Genomic DNA, 17,509 nt, shown 5'->3' on the forward strand with positions numbered 1-17,509 from the left:
GTCTGTCTACGCCGCAGTGACCGACACTAGGAAAAGAAACAAGGGTGATGGACGATGGAAAGATGGAGGGGGAGAGACAAAGGGACTCTTTTCTCAATGGCGGCCAGCAATTGATGTATATTTAGCCTCGCATGGCCGCATACGGAATGAGTAAGGCTTGAATAACACAGCAGGAAAAAGCTTTCAGGGCAGCTCTAGCCGAGAAGGGCCGTGACCTTCAACTAAGCTTGTAAGAGAAACTGGGATTGACTCCGACGGATCATTGGAGGCGCCGGCTGGAAGCACCACAAGTGGACTCGATCAGCCAAATCAGATGATCAGATAATCGCATCGTCCAGTCAGATTCGCCTGATGCATCTCCAGCTGTGGCTCCCCGGCTAACACGGCACGGCGGCCCACCACCACGATGCGCTTTGTTGAGGATTTTGAGTTATCTGATCAAACGAAAAAATTATCTGATCAAGAAAATGGCTCAATTAGAGCGCCGAACCATTGTTATCTGATCATGCCAGGCGGCTTTTCGGCAGACTATTGAACGCCAAGAAAGGGTTCGCAGCGAGTCTAAACGGGGCTTTATGGGCTTAATTCGTTTGCTGGGTCGTGATACCAGGGTCCTCATGCTGCGGTGGTCGGCGCTCATGCGTAGAATTTTTCCATCTAGCCCTGTGGGGGCCGTCTAGTTTTGTCTTGTTAGCCTGTTTTGTGGTTCTAGGAACCCGTCGTGTTGGTTATCTGATGGATGGGAGCTGAGCTGATCCTCGGGAACTTTGACAGAGAAGGGGAAACATTGTTCCATTCGGGCTGGGGAGTTGATGGGGAAATAACATATCAAGTCCTGCCACCCACAACTGGACGGTGGCTCACACACAGTCGAGTCAATTGCGTCTTGAACCGAGTTTCTGATCCATTGCTCTCCAGACGGAGTGCGAGAGAGACGGGACTAGAGCGGCTGAAAGGTCAATTGGCTGCTGCCATCACCAGCTCTCCAACATGAAGCGATTCCTGCTTCTGGCCCTCGCGGCGCTGGGCCAGGCCAAGACGGTTACACACGACTTCAACGTCACCTGGGTCACGGCAAACCCCGATGGCCTGGCAGAGCGCAAAGTCGTGGGCATCAACGGCCAGTGGCCGCTGCCCGTCATCGAGGTCAACAAGGGCGATCGCCTCGTCGTCAACATGCACAACAGCCTGGACCGCGCAGCCTCGATCCACTGGCACGGCATGTTCCAGAACAACACAAACTACATGGACGGCGCGTCCATGATCACGCAGTGCCCTGTGCCGCCCGGCTCCAGCATGACTTACAACTTCACGGTCAACCAGAACGGCACCTACTGGTACCACTGCCACACAGACTACTGCTACCCCGATGGCTACCGCCAGGCGCTCATTGTCCACGACGAGGACGCCCCGTTCAAGTTTGACGAGGAGTTCACCGTCACCTTGTCCGATTGGTATCACGACATGGTGGAGGACTTGTCTGCGGACTTTATGTCTGTCTTCAACCCCACCGGCGCGGAACCGATTCCCAATGCTTTCCTCTTCAACGACACGATGAACTCTAGCCTGCCCGTGAAGCCGAACAAGACATACCTGATTCGAATCATCAACATCAGCGCCTTTGTCGGACAGTACTTTTACATTGAGGGTCACAACTTTAAGATTGTGGAAATCGACGGCGTCTATACTGAGCCCGCTGAGGCGGACACTCTCTACCTTGGTGTTGCTCAGCGATATGCGATTCTATTGACGACGAAGAACGAGACGGACACAAACTATCCCATTGTTACGGTTGCAGACTCCTCTCTGCTCGATACCATGCCTCCGGAGCTTGCTCTTAACAACACCAACTGGCTGGAATACAACAAGGATGCCGATCACCCACAAGCGGTCGTCAATTTCACAGACAGCACAGCAATCATTCCCTTTGATGATATAACCTTGGTGCCCTCTGATGGAATGGAACTGCTTCCCGAGCCAGACATGGATCTCAACGTCACCGTCATCATGGGCAACCTGAACAATGGACAGAGCTATGCCTTCCTGAACAACATTTCATTCACAACGCCAAAGGTGCCATCTCTCTACACGGCAATGTCAGCCGGAGAGAATCTCGTCAACAACAAGGGCATCTATGGCGAGTTCACTCATCCAATGGTTCTGAACCACAACGACGTCGTGCAGATTGTCGTCAACAACGCTGACGGCGGCTCGCATCCGTTCCATCTTCACGGTCACAACTTCCAGGTAATTGATCGCCAGCCTCCCTATGGAGAGCACTTTTTCGATTTCTTGAATGGAGATCCCGTGCCGTATGACCCAAGCAACCACACGGCCTTTCCCAAGATTCCAGCCCGCAGAGACGTCGTTGTGCTGCCGCCCCAAGGCTACTTTGTCATGCGTTTTGTTGCTGACAATCCCGGCGTCTGGATCTTCCACTGCCACATTGACTGGCATCTTTCTTCTGGTCTGGCCATGATCCTTATCGAGGCCCCTCAGCAGATGCAGGAGCGCATGACGATCCCGCAGGAGCACATTGACGTTTGTCAGGCTGCCGGCATCGCCTCCAAAGGAAACGCCGCCGCCGACACGCTGGATTTCCTCGATCTCAAGGGCCAGGCGTCTCAGCCCGGCTGGCTTCCCGACGGATTCACAGCCCGAGGAATCGTTGCGCTGGTCTTTTCCATTCTCTCTGCCATCTGCGGTATCATCAGCATCATCATCTATGGTCTGGCAGATGTGAAGAGCAAGCAGGTTGATGAAGTGTCAACAGAACACGAACAGAGCGGCGTTGTTGTGGTGGAAGAGAACGTGGAGAACCCGCCCAAGTCATGAGAGGATATGAATTTTGATGATTGCATTTGATGGTTAAGGTTAGGCAAAATACCCGAATAAAGGAGATGGAGGGAAAATGAAAAAGGGAGTTGGTGATTTCGACCGGAGCTCTTGAGAGCTGTTTTACATATCAATTGAAATATTTGTTCAAAAGGTTCTAATTATCTTTTCGTTGTCTCTCACTTGAGCTTTAGTAAATGATGGTTATTGACTGTAAGCGAAGTCTGAGAATATTGTTTGTCAGATACACAGAGCCGACCGAGATATGCAATGACAAGCCTTTTCGCCAAAACGGCATGAAATCTTTTTCTCGTCATCCTTCAATGTAACAGTAAATCACTGGAGATGTCTGTGATTTATCCCGCATCGACCGTCAGCAAAACTGCCTCTGGCGTCAAACAACCCCGCGAATCGGTCATACGGTGCGGGGCCTAGTTCCGAAAGATTAATAAAACCATCGGATACCAATCTCTCAAACTAACAGAATCTTTGTATTCTCAGACTGTTCTCACTCCGAGGCGAAATTATCACTACAGCTTGTTTGATATCCTATACTCAATATGGCTGTCGTACATGCCAGCCCAACAGACTCCTGGCATGGAGTCATCAAACCCGAGAGCCAATTCCCACCCGAAGCGGGCCGCTACCATCTCTACGTCGGCCTCTTCTGTCCATTTGCGCATCGCGTGCTCCTTGTACGATATCTCAAAGGGCTGGAATCTCTCATCGATGTCTCAGTTGTGATGCCATATCCCAAAGGCAATGGTGGCCGGGCAGGCTGGCGATTCCCTACCTCAAATGACGAATACGCGGGAGCGACTGTGGACAAGTTATTCGGATCCAAGGATCTTCATGAGCTCTACTTTAAAGCCGATTCGGGCTACGAAGGAACCAAATACAGCGTTCCTGTGCTGTGGGACACCAAAGAGGGAACCATTGTGAACAACGAAAGCGCCGAGTTACTGCGTTGGCTGCCAACCGCCTTTGAAGACGTACTGCCCAAAGAGGGACAAAAATACGAACTAGATCTCTACCCAGCGCAATTGAGAAGCCAGATCGATGAAATTTCCGAATGGATGCAGAGAGATCTCAATTCTGGAGTTTACAAAGCCGGATTTGCAGAGACACAAGAGGCCTATGACAAGAATGTGCCTGTCGTTTTTGCCGCGCTGAACCATCTAGAAAGTCTCATTCATCGCAACGGTGGCCCGTACATTCTGGGCAGTCATCTCACAGAACTTGATATCCGTGCGTACACGACCATTATACGATTTGACGCTGTCTACGTTCAGCACTTCAAATGCAACCTGGGAACAATTCGCGCAAATTATCCAGTCATCCACGAGTGGCTCAAGAATCTGTATTGGAATGTAAAGGGGTTCAAAGAGACGACTGATTTCAAGCACATCAAGGAAAACGTGAGTCAATACTTCAAGAATCACATATCCAAGCCGTGAGCATATCTGATCTAACATTGGACAAGTATACCAAGAGTCACACGAAAATCAACCCACTAGCAATAACTCCTTTGGGCCCGTATCCTGAGGTGGAGGAAGGCATTAACTTGAACTTTGCCGAGCTGAAGCCAGGTTCTGTGAGGCATCCTGTTGTTCTCGAGAGGCAGGCCGAATTGTATAAATAGACGCTTCATAGAGACCAACAAATAATATTTCGCATGCTAGTTGATTCTAAGTCTACCAAACTCCGCCAACCCGAAACTTATAAATATGTATTAGATACTAGTGGTTCAAGGTCTTCCCATAGCACGCTCAACTTCTACCAGTGCGGCGAGAACCTTTTCATCGTACTGTCGCCTGCCAACAATCTGCAGGCTCACTGGTGCATTGACGTACTTCTCCGGGCTGTACATATCATACACGAATCGATCTTGCTCATTTTTGGGTACGTAGCTTGTATCCTTGACATCCTTGACCTGGTCGACGGTGGTGACGGGGAAGACAACGGCCGGGTAGTCCAGGAGGTTCCATTGCGAAGTGTAGCCCCAGTACCGCGACTGCTCGAGAGGAGCAGCAGCTCCAAATGAAGGAGGGCACAGAATGACGTCGACTTCTCTCTCGCCGTTGGCTGCGGTGGCTGTCCAGGCTTTGGCATATCTTGCGCGGTAGGCATCTCGTTGAGCGGTCAACTAAGCAGAAGAAATTATGTCAGTATGCTTGATAGTGGTGGATTCAGAGGCCTTGAAGAACTCACCTCCCAAAGCTCAGCCACTGTCCTGTCCTTGACATTTGGCTGCTCCTCGATAATGAATTTGGTCAATGGCAAGACCGACTCTCCAGCTCCCTTGATCAAACTGAGAACCTCTTTGCCGCCGTCGGGCCAATAGAGTCCCGAGATGATGTCCCAGGCTTCATCATGGCCAAGTGATTCGCAGTTCCAGTCGACAACCTCGTGACCAGCCTTTCGACACGCGTCGGCAACTTCTTTTAGTGCGCGTAGCATGGGAGGATGCGGCTTCACAACGCCATCCCACCACTGGACGGCAATCTTGAGCGGCTTTGTGAAGTGATATGGCTTCCACTCCTTGACGGTAAGAGATGGGTCGTGGCGCCATGGCTCAGCAGCAATGGCGGTTTTCATGAACAATTCTAGTACGTCACGCTCTACCGTCATGGGCCCGGGAGTAGAGAGAATCGTTTCCTTGCCGGCCATATTGGCCCTCTGTCCAAAGACAGAAATGCGTTTAGAGCTTGGCCTGTAAAACGTGTCAGTGATACTGAAAGCTATGAAATAGGAGCAGATCCACTCACTTGAAGCCATATATACCGACATGGGCGCATGGACATCGAACGCTGCCTCCAATATCACCGCCAACACCCTGCTCGACTCAGTACTTGATCAGAAGACGCAGAAACGGTATGTATTTGACTGACCAACAGGCTGCCGCGCATACCAACGAGAGCAGATTCACCTCCGGAGCTTCCTCCTGGAGTCAAAGTACGGTTGTATGGGTTAACGGTAACTCCATACACATTGCTGCTCGTCTCCAAGTGCATGATCGTTTGAGGCTGAGTGGTTCTGGCGTAGAAGACGCATCCTTCACTATACAAGATGTCGTAGAGAAGATTTGAACCGTGTTTATCGCCAACCCAGCCGATATAGGAGGCGTTGGTGGTCACGTTGTCGCCAACCATGCCATGATGCTCCTTTGTTGAGATGGGAAGACCGAAAAAGGTGCCTTTGGGTTCTGGCAAGGAATCAAGGTGCTTTGCACGAGCAATCGCTTGATCCCATAGCAGCTCAGTAAGACAGTTGACCTAGCTTTGTTAGGATCGATTCATGCCCAACAGTGATATATGAAGAGATTGCATGATGGTAAATGGCACGTACAGCAACCTGGGCCACCGCCGCTCTGCGCAAGAATGCCCGCGTTACTTCCTCGACGGAGATTTTCCTTTCACGAAGAATCTTCAACAATTCGGTAACAGAGTATTTCTCCGTGATTTCGATTTCCCGGGCTGTCAACACCCCTTTTGGCAGATCTTGCGAGCTGAGGGGTAGTTGATCAGGGATGCCCTCTAGCTTGGGCTCAACTTTGGCCAGGCCGGCATCGCGTCTTTCTCTGGCTGAAGAAGCCTTGACTTCCCATGACTGAAGGTTTTGAGCGTCACCCATTGTTTCTTTCTTTTTTTGTACCTCCGGAATGAGAAAGTCTATTGTGGATGAATGGATGGATTTGTCAATGTGAGAGGAAAGATAACAAGTTGAGATCGGAGGCTGAGGCCGGCTTATAACGGGGTCCGCGAGTTCCACTTATAGACTATCGCCCTTGACGCTGCCCAATGGAGGCAACCAGAATCCGGAGTCTGGGGAAGGTTTGGCCTGAAACGGAATCTAAAAGGAGCGCTAGAAGTGGTATCTAAAGAGAGCAGCGCTATTACCATATATTCTCCGCTACCCCTCATGGTATCACGGTAAATGAGGGGTCGTGGCTCAAAGGTCGATAAGCTAAGACGGCCTGCTATCACCGGACGCCGAATCCATCACGTGGCTACGCTCTCGTATGTTTGAGATGCATTTCTAGGGCGTAAATTAAATCGTTGATTAGCTGGAGATCGGGTAGATACGGGTAGGAGCGTAAGTTGGCTCTGTAGACGGGTCCTCGCATTTGTAATATATCATTCTTACTGAATAGCATCTCAAATGAAAAGAATCAACAAACTTTTATTCTTCTTGTCAAGTCTTTCTCTACCAAAAAGGTTTAATTACAGCTCGGTGCCCAGATTTACATGGACTGTCTTGGATTGCGTATAGGCATCCAGGGCGTACTGGCCAAGCTCTCTACCGATGCCGGACGACTTGTAGCCGCCGAACGGAATGCCAAAATGTGAATCGCCAGACGAGTTTATGAAAACCATGCCGGCTTGAAGCTTGCGAGCAACTTTGTGTGCTCTAGCCACCCTTTGCGTGAAAACTGCGGCGGCCAATCCGTATGAGGTGTCATTTGCCTTGGCGATGGCTTCTGCTTCGGTGCTGAACTTGGAAATGGCAACGACGGGGCCAAAGATCTCCTCTTTGACGATTTTCATGTCTTCCGTAGTCTATAGTTCTCGAGTTAGTGATCTTCACAATGCATTGTTAATAAGGCGAGAGCGGCGGTTCATACGTCTGCAAAAATGGTGGGCTGGATAAAGTAGCCCTTGTCGCCGTGCTTAGCACCGCCATGGAGTAGTCGGGCGCCAGACTTCTTGCCCTCCTCGATGTAGCCCAAAACTCTGTCGAATTGCGCTTTGGATACTTGAGGGCCTTGGTAAGTGTCTTCGTGGAAAGGATCGCCAATCTTTGATGCGAGCTCCTTGGTTCTCTCGGTAAACTTTTCGAGGAACTTGTCGTAGATGGTATCTTGTACGCAGATTCGAGATGTTGATGTGCACACCTAAGAATAAGGTTAATTATATGACGACGCTTGGGATTGAGACGAAGCTTTTTCCTGTAGTCTTACTTGACCCATGTTGTCCATGATACCGCCATGACTCCATTTCACGGCCTGATCGAGATCTGCATCATCGAAAATAATACAAGGACTCTTGCCGCCGCATTCTAGAGTAATGTTTTTCAAATTACTTGCGGCCGACTTCATAATCGCCTTTCCGGTGGCGGTGCTTCCAGTGAAGGCAATCTTGTCAACGTCCATGTGGCTCGCGAGAGCTTTGCCGGCTACACCTCCAAGGCCGGGGACAATGTTAACGACACCAGGGGGGAAGCCAGCTTCGGCGACGAGGTTGCCAAAGTATAGAGCTGAGAGAGGTGTTTGTTCTGCAGGTTTCAGCACTACAGTATTTCCGCATGCTAGAGCCGGCGCAATCTTCCATGCGAGCATCATGAAGGGATAATTCCTGGCCCTCGGTTAGTTGTGATATAACAACTATTAATTGCTTGCTCTCAAGTAAACATACCAAGGGATAATCTGGCCACAGACTCCGAGAGGCTCTTGTAACACATAAGCCAGCTTCTTGGGCCCCGTCTCGATCGTCTTGCCCATGATCTTGTCGGCGGTGCCGGCGTAGTATCGGAAAACATTGTAGCTCTCAAGCAGGTCCAGTCCATATGCGTCGGCGAAAGACTTGCCGTTATCGAAGGAATCAATGCTTGCCAGTAGCTTTCTATCTCTCTCAATCAATTCGGCAAGTTTATAGATGAGGGCGCCGCGATCTTTCGTTTCAAGCTCCGACCATTCTCCCTCGAAAGCGCGGCGAGCAGCGGCAACAGCTTTATCTATGTCGGCCTCTGACGCGCCTTGCAGAGTGATGATTTCTTCTTCAGTTCTGATGAGTGGGTATGTCAGGTGGCACTGTTCAAATAAAGCACAGTCGGCCTGGAAGTATGTTGAAGTGCCTTACGCTGGGTTATAAACGGTAAACTTTTCGCCATTGCCGGCGACGAACTTGTTGTCAATGAAAAGGCCAGTGGGTTGGTCGTAGTTGAGCCCATTGGGCAAAGAAATCTTCACGGAGGCAGTCATTTTATTTAGGACGATATGTTGTTACTAGAGAGAACGAATCTCATATCGGAGAAGCAGCACAAGCCATATATATACCCTTCACTAGCTAACGAGACATTGATGTAATCACATTCGTCACTTGTAAGACAAACTACCCTTAGCTAGGCCGCACGCCGCGGGGAACCGCAGTCGCCACTAAATGCTATCAGCATCTGGATATACGCTAGTTGAAGCCATCTTAGAGCAGTGGACTTGTGACAGACAAGCCGAAGCCACCGGAAGCTTATCACTAGTGATTATACTGCTTGTGTTACCCTGCAATTCCGCATTTCTGCATTGATAAGGGAAGCTCTTAGGGGATTTTACATGGCAATCCGATGCAGCAACTGGCAACTATACCTCTCATAAAGACTTGATTCACATTGAACAATACACGGAGCAATTCCACTTCTATAATCTGCGTCTTCACATACAAAACGACCAAAGCCTATCGATGGAGTATTACGGGGGAGAATCGTGGAGAGTGGGGTCTTCCCCTCTTCGGTGCGAAGAAGATGGTGGAGAAGTGCTACCAGTGACTATTCCATCAGGTTACCAAAGACAGTTAAACTCTTCGCGATCTTGAGCTCCATATGATAATTAGCAGCCGTTCCTAGTTTAGTTTGTGCCCAAGAGTTGAAATGGCTGTGGCCAGCTATATATCACGGGCCTCATCTGATTCTGATTACCATCACTGGACTGGAGCATACCAAGCCCCTCATTTACTGCCGCAGCTATTACTATTGACTTTGACGAAACACAGGGAAAATAAACCTGTTTACTCGCACATAAGATGTATGCTAAGATTATGGGATATCTTGTTATTAATTCGCAAGTCATTAAGCATTGCTAATAAGTTTCCGCAGCTGAGATCAACACATGCAGCATTACAATTTGATGCACAAATCACTCTGCATTTAGCTACTACCAATCTTCCTCCCCAAGAAACTTGTATATGCCCAGCACTCTAGGACTTCTCAGCCTCCACCGTCACCACCTCATCAGGATGCTGGCTGTAAAGGATTGCGTTGAGGCCAATTTCGTTGTTGATCTCCTCCATGCGCTCAAAGTCTGCACGCGCGGTACCTTCGCTGCCAAAGATGATGTCCTATAGTAACAGTCAGTATCGTGGCTTTTGTCGATTTGGACGCGATGAGATATCTTACCATCTCTTCCAAGGTCAGACGCTTGGTCTCGGGAACAAAGAAGTAGATGAACGCAGCACCGAGGTACGTGAGGACTCCGAAGAGGATATAAGTGCCATACGTGATGCCTTGCAACATATCAGGGGTGACTTGACCGATGCTGTGAAAGATTAGATCATTAGAGGCTGAAAGGGACTTTCGATAGCTGGATGTAGATGTAGACTTACATAAAGTTGTTCATCCAGTTGCTAGATGCGCCCAACGAGACACCATATGGTCGAGTGCTCAATGGCCAGATCTCGGCGATGATGATCCAGGCACAAGGTCCCCAACTGTAGCCGAAGTGAACGACAAAGAGCCAGACCATGGCAATGGCGGCCCAACCGGCAGCCTGGTGGTGCGGCCAGTCATGGGAGTTCTTGGCAAAGAGAATGGCGATGATGATGTGGCACGTAGCCATACCAATGGCACCGGTAATCAGCACGGGCTTGCGTCCGATTCGGTCGACCCACAGCACGGCTGGGACAGTGGCAACGAACATGACGATGCCAACCACGCCGGTGGCAAGCAGAGAAACGGTGTTGTCGGTTTGTCCGAGATCCTGGAAGATGGTCGGGGCGTAGTAAAGCACGGCGTTGATTCCTGTCCACTTTCCAAGAGTGTTAGTATTCCTCCGTTAGAGTGTAGGACGGTTCATTAGTCTTACCTGCTGGAAAAACATGGTGATACTGGCAATGGCGCTGCGCTTCAGCATGCTCCTCGAGGTGAAGAGAGACTTGATGGCAACAAATTGAAGCTTGAAGTTGTTCCACACGGTTTGTTCACGGAGCTGAGGAAACTGCTCGGCGATGCTTCGCTTTTCAAACAGAGACTGAGCCTTGATTTCCAAGAATTCGAGTTCAATCAGCTCGTGGTCAAGGGGAAGACCTCGGAGAGTCGAGAGAATCTGTCTGGCCTCGCCTTCGCGGTCGTGGTGAACCAACCAACGGGGAGAGAATGGCATAAAGAGCATGCCGACCAGGAGACATAGGCAGGGGAAGATCTGGAGGCACACGGGCACGAGCCAAGATGCGTCGCTTTGTTCGCCAAGATGAGTACCGCCGATGTAGTTGGTGCCACTAAGATAGGTTAGTACCGTCCGTAGATGTAGAGTTTTCATATTTCGTTGCCAAGGACATACTAATCAATCCAGAAAGAAACCATGATTCCGAAGCAGATGGCGAGCTGTTGGAGGGCAACAAGAGCACCTCGAACCTCACTTGGCGAGTTGTCAGCTATTTCGTATCTACAATTTTGGCAAGTGGGTATCAGAACTTACGGAGGAGCTACTTCGGAGTTGTAGATTGGCACAATCATGGACAAGCTTCCAACTCCCATACCGCTGTGTTGCAAAGTTAGTATAAAAGCAAGATCCATTGTAAACTCGAATGAAGACGTACGTGATGAATCGACCTCCTAGAATGGCTTGGTATCCGGCTTGGATGGAGGATGCCTGGATGACGACACCGATGATGAAGATGCAGCAGGCAACGATGATGCCGTATTTACGGGAGATAGCCTCAGCCATGAAACCAGAGAACAGGGTGCCGAACCAGGCACCGAGTTCCAGGATGGCTGTCAACCAACCCTTCTTGGTCTGGCTAGCATTGGGGTCGAGAGGATCGTACGCTCCCATGTCTAATCAGTATGTAATGTCAGTCAACTATTCCAACTTGATACTATGCTATAAGTTCACGGATGAAGCAGTAAACGCCACTTACGCTGTTTGAAAGATGGCATGGCAAGAACACCAGAAAACATGCCCTGGTTGTAACCATACAGCACACCGCCGATACAGGCAAAGGCAGCCAAGCTGAAGACGCGAAAGTTCTTGACAAGAGCGCGAGCTCCGCTGTTGCCCATGAGGGCCTGGCGGCGATTCAACGCTGCATTGTAGATGGCAGCGCCTCCGTCGCCTTGGACGCCCATTGTGAGGATGTGTTTCCTTGTTTCCTTTCTTTACTTATTGCAAAGCAAGATAAGATCCAAGGATATTGAAAGAGAAAAAAGAAAAGAGTAGATGATGGAAAGAAGAAAGAGGAAGAGGAGGAGGAGGAGGAGGAGAAGAAAAAAAGGCAGAGTCCGGATTGAGCCCTGTTACATCCTGCAATACGACCCTGGAGAGCAGAGGGCCATTACTACTTTATAAATGATTTGTCTTTTCGAGCTCTTGTCTCCATGTACCCGACGGACAGGGTCATCTCGAAGACTCAATGCGATATTCACCCAAAGCGCGTGGTGCTCTCGGCGCTACGGCAAGGAGCGCTCTGGGCATTTAGCCTAAATAGCCGCAGCCTTGAAATATCCCGTAGCTCACGAGTGGCTCACCAATATCGACCCGACTAACAGACTGACAGGGGCTCTCGTCCTAAAGGAACAAAGAGCGGCGAGGAAAAGTGTTAACGGTCCGACTATAGCACCCGTGGCGACCCTATGCGGCGTGTTTCCCCAGATCAGAAGATGACCAGAGTTTTTTTCCCGGAGTATTCAGCCCGCTTCGGCCAGGCTGTCTGGAGGAGGATGAGAGGTAAGGCTGGCTGAGCAGACGTCAAAATGCTGCTACTGGTACCTGGTAGTAGCTAATAATACTAGACTAGGCTTTTTCCCAATTCTAATATTAACATGACGATGTAGTGGGTAATGAAGCTGAATCTCCAGCGGGAGGATAAATGGCATGTCTGGGCTACCACTAGACCAGCGGAGCATGTACATGTAGCCCATCTGCAGCAGCCCGTATCAAGTTGGAGTACATTCAGCAAGCAATGTCACTACTGCAGAGTAGTTCCTCATGGCACGGTAGCAACTACCACCCCAAGTACACGTATTGGACCAACAGCTGGGTTGCAACTTACCGGCTTACACGCCCTCCGCGTTTCTGCTGGATCGCGATTCCCATTTCCCCAAGACAGTGGAGTTGGAGCTGTCTGGCAAGGCGAATGAGATTCCCCAGTTCCGGCAATATTACCCCACAAACCCACACCCGCGAATGGGGAAGCCTTGTCGACTCATGGATTTAGTGATGCCCACTCCCACTAATCCACGAGGCGGCTATATTAACCGGAAAGTATGGGGGGGCGTGTCCTTGTGTCCTTTGTGGCGCCCAATACGGGATCAGCCGCTAATATGCTCTCAGAGTCATCTGCTCCGGGCTACTCATCCGGGATGGGATGCCTCGAGCCGTAACCTTGGCATTGGAAAAATCCACGTTTTGGTTACTGGACACTCGGTGAAAGCCCCGGCTAAATGCATCACCCCATCATTCACGGATGGCATGATTCGTGGGCGTTCAACGGCGCATTTTTTTCACTTTTAGCTTGCTGTGTGACGGTGAAGGAGGCGTTTTTGTTTGTTTGTTGCTTTTGGATATTATCAGGGAGCTCGGCACAAAGCCAAGTTCAGGTTTCTCTGTCTGTTGGGCCGTGAGCCATCTCGTGCTACGGCAAGCAACGCATAAACTACCTAGGAATAGACACAATCAATAACCGCCCCCCTAGCGCCATGCTAAATCGTTTTTCCCTCCTTTTCGAAGTTTCCTGGGATATTCCTCATTGAAATGACACTTATCCACCGCCCTCGAAAATATTTTCACATGTCTTACGAACAGCTATAGTGGCTGTGGCCTCTAGGATCCTCCCAGCAGCCAGGCATCCATCTCCCATTCCATACGTTGGTTCATGAACGGGTTTCCTAGCGTTTCCAAGTCAATCAAAGAAGGGTCGATACCCAGCATGCCCTGCCCGCTTAGCAGCTCGTCAAAGTCTAAAGGAGAGTCGCCCAGTGCAAAAGGGTCCGTTTTGGCCCCCGGGAAATTCAGGCCCCATGCATCTTGCTGTATAGGTGTAGTTGTGGGTAGAAGGGCTGGCTCTGTTGGCTGCGTGGATGACAGGGCCTGTTCTGCATCCGGAACCGGCGTATGGCGCTCGCTTTCTGACGGAGTCTTTTTGGATTGGGCTAATTCCTCCTTCAGCTCTGAGAACCGGATATTCTCTACCAACGTCGCATTGCTGAGGTTCAAATCCAGGTTCAGGAAGAATCTCAGGTATTCAAGCGGGCTGTAGTCAATCAGCTCGATGAACTCAGTGACCTGAGATGCCTTTCCAGTCATGAATCGGGATTGAGCCGCGTCTGTTAGTCGTCGAATAATTACACACATGGCGTCGACTCCACCAAGCCGTCGGTGGCACTGCTTGACTAGATTGATTAGGCCATGCAGCTGCTCCTGGTGCATTGCCGCACGCGAGCTGACAACGCCGCGGGACAAGATCTTTGCGTTGAGGATCTGTACGAGGAGGGGCATGGCAACAAATGCAACGCTTTGACATCCAGAACGAGTTAGCATACAGCTTTCATGCTCACGGGCAGGGATTAGAATGGTGAGTGGTAGCAGAAATAGGTCAATCTTACACGCTGACGGGCAGATATTGCGCCAATCCAAGCTGCACAGGGTTGGACAGGTGCTTGATGAGGTTGTCGACGGCATCACGAACTTGGTCGCTTTTGCCGGCAAGCAAGGGATACGGCCCTTCGCCATTTGCGTTGTCGGAGTCGCGAACGGCATAGAAAATCTCTTGATGGTGGATGGCCAATTTCGCCGCGCTGAATCAGCACCTTGTCAGCGCTGTCTTCATGTTTGCTGCATTACCGCATATGCAGAATGTTGTAGTGCTATATGCCAGCATCTCTTTCTGATGGGTAGGTGACATTGGGACTTACAAGTAGTATATAAACATCAAGTTAGTCTGTATGATGACAAAATGTGGCTGGACCCCTGGCCGATCTCCATTGTCTGGGAACTGCAGCCTGGTTTCATCATGCCATGCTTGCAGCTGAGCCATGCAATTCGCCATCGCATGGTGATCCGTCTTGGTCGTCTCGCTATCTATTCCGTCTTCTGAAATCGAGCATAGCCGGAGCACGTCTGTCATGATGACGACCAGCTTAGCTATCTGATTGAAGATGTCGAAGAAACGTCGCTTTGCTTCAGCGTTATACACGCGAGAGCGGTGGATTTCGTTTTCAAAATCCTCCATAGTCAGCAATGGATACTTGCCAGGGATCCGCATCGTTCGATGAAGAGCCAGTGCGAGGGAGCGGTCGCGGAAGTAGCAGCACCACCACAGTCGCCGAAGCAATATCCGTGTTTTGGGGGGGATATTTTGCGTGTGCTGGCTGGCATGCTTCGACGACAGGTGATGTGCTCGGAGGGATTTCGCGTGTCGAATGGCTGTGCTCAGCCATTCTGAATTTGCTTTCGTAAGGCCTAGCCGTAGTCCGCCGGGCCAGAATGTGAGCAGTATCGCCACTTGGCCGAGGGCAATGGGATTTGACTCTATTTCAAAGTCGTATAGGATCTGTACGAAGGATAAACTGCGCATTTAGCAGTGTTCATTGCAGCGACGTGCTTGGAATAGGCTTCAGACCTTGGTCTTCTTGTAAAAGGCCTCTGCGGCTGCCCTCGGGTAGGGGAAGCCTGCTGCTTCTGCAACAGCTTCTGGAATGAACTATTGGGCGTATTTGTCAGAAAGACTACAGCATCAACATGACACGAAGCATATGTGGGACTTGAGGCTCACAGCACACGCAGCGAATACCATCGCTTGAAACAGAAGCAAGGGGATCTTTTCTCCATTAGAACATGAAAAGGAATCCCAGAAATCACCCTCATCAAGAAGCGGTACAAGAGGATGTGTATGGAGGAAATACATCCGAACTAGTTCGTTGAGAATCGGCATAGGGGGGAGCTCAAAACACCCATTTAGCTGCATAAACCGAACATCCAGAGCTGAGAGATGGCCCAGATCAGGGGTTGCGATAAAGGGCAGCGTGTCGTAGCTGTTGTATCCGGTGCCATTGGCCGGCGCTCTCGATGAACCTGATCCATATCGACCTTGTTTCGTCTTGCCGTTGTGTACATTCGCGATTGCCGAGGCGGTCTTGGGCGAGAATCCCTCGAGGTCGATGTAGTTACTTTCGTTCGATCGTTCGTCGCTGTGAGGGCTTGTTGATGATCCTTTGCCAAACGGGGGCACTCCGTTTAGTCGCTTGGCCCATTGATCTATGCTGTCGATGCCCGAGGGCGTCTCGTCTGCGAGCCTCGTCGATAGGCCTTCAATCACCGAGCCGCCTTCACGGTAGGCCGCGATTTTCGAATCTGACAGCGGTCTTTGGCCGCCCACAGTCAGTCTGATGCAGAAAACTGCGCATTGCTGCAGTCGCCTACCGTTTGGATTTGCGCTCCTGGATTGCGCATGTCTGGTGGTCCAGCTGGCAGTTCAAGCAGGGAACCCCTCGCAGCGTCACATCGCAGCGCACTTTTCGCTGGCGGCAGTGAAGACAAGCCTTGCTGGCGCGTCGTCGCGGCATTGTGTCGAGCTATCAGCGCGAAACCAGCAGCAGCGCGGCGATTAGAAACACAAGAGACAAAGATAAGAAACACGTTATAGTCGGTCGCCGATAGACGAGAAGCAGTGTGTGGATAGAGAAAAAGGGCGCCCCATGACGTGGATTGGACTGGACTGGACTGCTCACTGCCCACCAGCTATTCAAGTAGCTCTTCGCCCGACCCCGGTTCCCCAGAAAACGACTGAGTGCCGTCCGGTTTGCTCCCCGCGTACGCGCATTTCGGGACTGACTAACTTCAACTAGGCTCCGCAACCTCCCGTCTGTTCCGACTCTAACATCCGACGGCGGGGAATGATAGATTAGTTAGTTGCTTGAAGTGAGCCAGCTGTTGCTGCACTAACAGCTTGCAACTCTTACCTAACACCGGTCAAGATATACATGTTCTGTATCTTGTGGTCCTCTCACCTTGAAAAGCCAAGTATAGGGTTGTGGGGTTGGTAAGCAAGCTTGGACTTGAAGAAATTGTATCGTCAACCCATGTAGCCTCGAGTCAATTGCAGCCATTGTGTTCAAACTGCTTGATCAATGAGCTTCCATGGAGATTCCGCCTGTTTCTAAGAAAGCTATTGAAGTGTAATGCTCAAAAAGAACACCTCAAGTGTTGGCGCTTGTCGTTCCGATTCCGGCGTTGCCATCATGGCTTGCACACTCTTTTTCTCCGAGCCCGCGAGAGAGCGAGCACGCGAGAGCGCCTAGTCTCTCATGCTCTCATGGGCTTTTCCCTTAGTCAATCATGCGCATATTAAATGTCGCCTTGGTTCGTCTTCATACATTCATGTCAGCTTGTATACTTTGCATGTTTAGGGCACAGGAACGTGTTCTAAATATGGCACTAAAGCTGCTTCTTACTCTGGCAACATACGCCTGTCCAGCTCTTTATGAGCATAGAGATGGGGTTTTTGTTTCTTCTCTTGCATTCTGAGAGACTTTCGTAAGTGCGAGATAACCTCTCTGTAACTTCTCGCGCGCAAGAACTGACTGCCCAAAACCTCTGCCCAAAACCTCGCCCCAAGCTTGGTAAATAGAGGGCATCGAAGTGATATGTGTTCTTCAATATATGAACATGGTTGTTTTGGAACCGATAAGCAGT

The 17,509-nt window shown here is 50.3% G+C and overlaps 5 protein-coding genes across 5 annotated transcripts; 1 reads left to right on the forward strand and 4 right to left on the reverse strand.

The window, feature by feature from the left end:
• Positions 1-3,395: 3,395 nt before the first annotated feature.
• Positions 3,396-4,477, forward strand: TGAM01_v206803 (glutathione S-transferase; the record flags this gene model as incomplete). The annotated part of the gene is made up of 2 exons (XM_018806820.1): positions 3,396-4,253; positions 4,319-4,477. The coding sequence occupies 2 exons, from the start codon at positions 3,396-3,398 to the stop codon at positions 4,475-4,477; spliced, it is 1,017 nt and encodes a 338-aa protein (XP_018659910.1).
• A 105-nt stretch (positions 4,478-4,582) lies between these two features.
• Positions 4,583-6,468, reverse strand: TGAM01_v206802 (hypothetical protein; the record flags this gene model as incomplete). Its single annotated transcript, XM_018806819.1, has 5 exons — positions 4,583-4,981; positions 5,047-5,548; positions 5,604-5,671; positions 5,727-6,110; positions 6,184-6,468. 5 exons carry the CDS (start codon positions 6,466-6,468, stop codon positions 4,583-4,585), a joined length of 1,638 nt encoding a protein of 545 aa, XP_018659909.1.
• A 590-nt stretch (positions 6,469-7,058) lies between these two features.
• Positions 7,059-8,815, reverse strand: TGAM01_v206804 (aldehyde dehydrogenase (NAD+); the record flags this gene model as incomplete). The annotated part of the gene is made up of 5 exons (XM_018806818.1): positions 7,059-7,394; positions 7,460-7,729; positions 7,796-8,189; positions 8,250-8,618; positions 8,694-8,815. The coding sequence occupies 5 exons, from the start codon at positions 8,813-8,815 to the stop codon at positions 7,059-7,061; spliced, it is 1,491 nt and encodes a 496-aa protein (XP_018659908.1).
• A 985-nt stretch (positions 8,816-9,800) lies between these two features.
• Positions 9,801-11,946, reverse strand: TGAM01_v206805 (quinate permease; the record flags this gene model as incomplete). The annotated part of the gene is made up of 8 exons (XM_018806817.1): positions 9,801-9,941; positions 10,000-10,138; positions 10,206-10,627; positions 10,685-11,096; positions 11,159-11,236; positions 11,297-11,359; positions 11,418-11,655; positions 11,739-11,946. The coding sequence occupies 8 exons, from the start codon at positions 11,944-11,946 to the stop codon at positions 9,801-9,803; spliced, it is 1,701 nt and encodes a 566-aa protein (XP_018659907.1).
• A 1,693-nt stretch (positions 11,947-13,639) lies between these two features.
• On the reverse strand, positions 13,640-16,380 carry TGAM01_v206806 (hypothetical protein; the record flags this gene model as incomplete). The annotated part of the gene is made up of 6 exons (XM_018806816.1): positions 13,640-14,330; positions 14,422-14,613; positions 14,731-15,368; positions 15,438-15,518; positions 15,591-16,179; positions 16,238-16,380. The coding sequence occupies 6 exons, from the start codon at positions 16,378-16,380 to the stop codon at positions 13,640-13,642; spliced, it is 2,334 nt and encodes a 777-aa protein (XP_018659906.1).
• Positions 16,381-17,509: the final 1,129 nt, after the last annotated feature.

This window comes from Trichoderma gamsii (genome assembly GCF_001481775.2).
Source record: "Trichoderma gamsii strain T6085 chromosome Unknown Scaffold_23.2, whole genome shotgun sequence".
Lineage (NCBI taxonomy): Eukaryota > Fungi > Ascomycota > Sordariomycetes > Hypocreales > Hypocreaceae > Trichoderma > Trichoderma gamsii.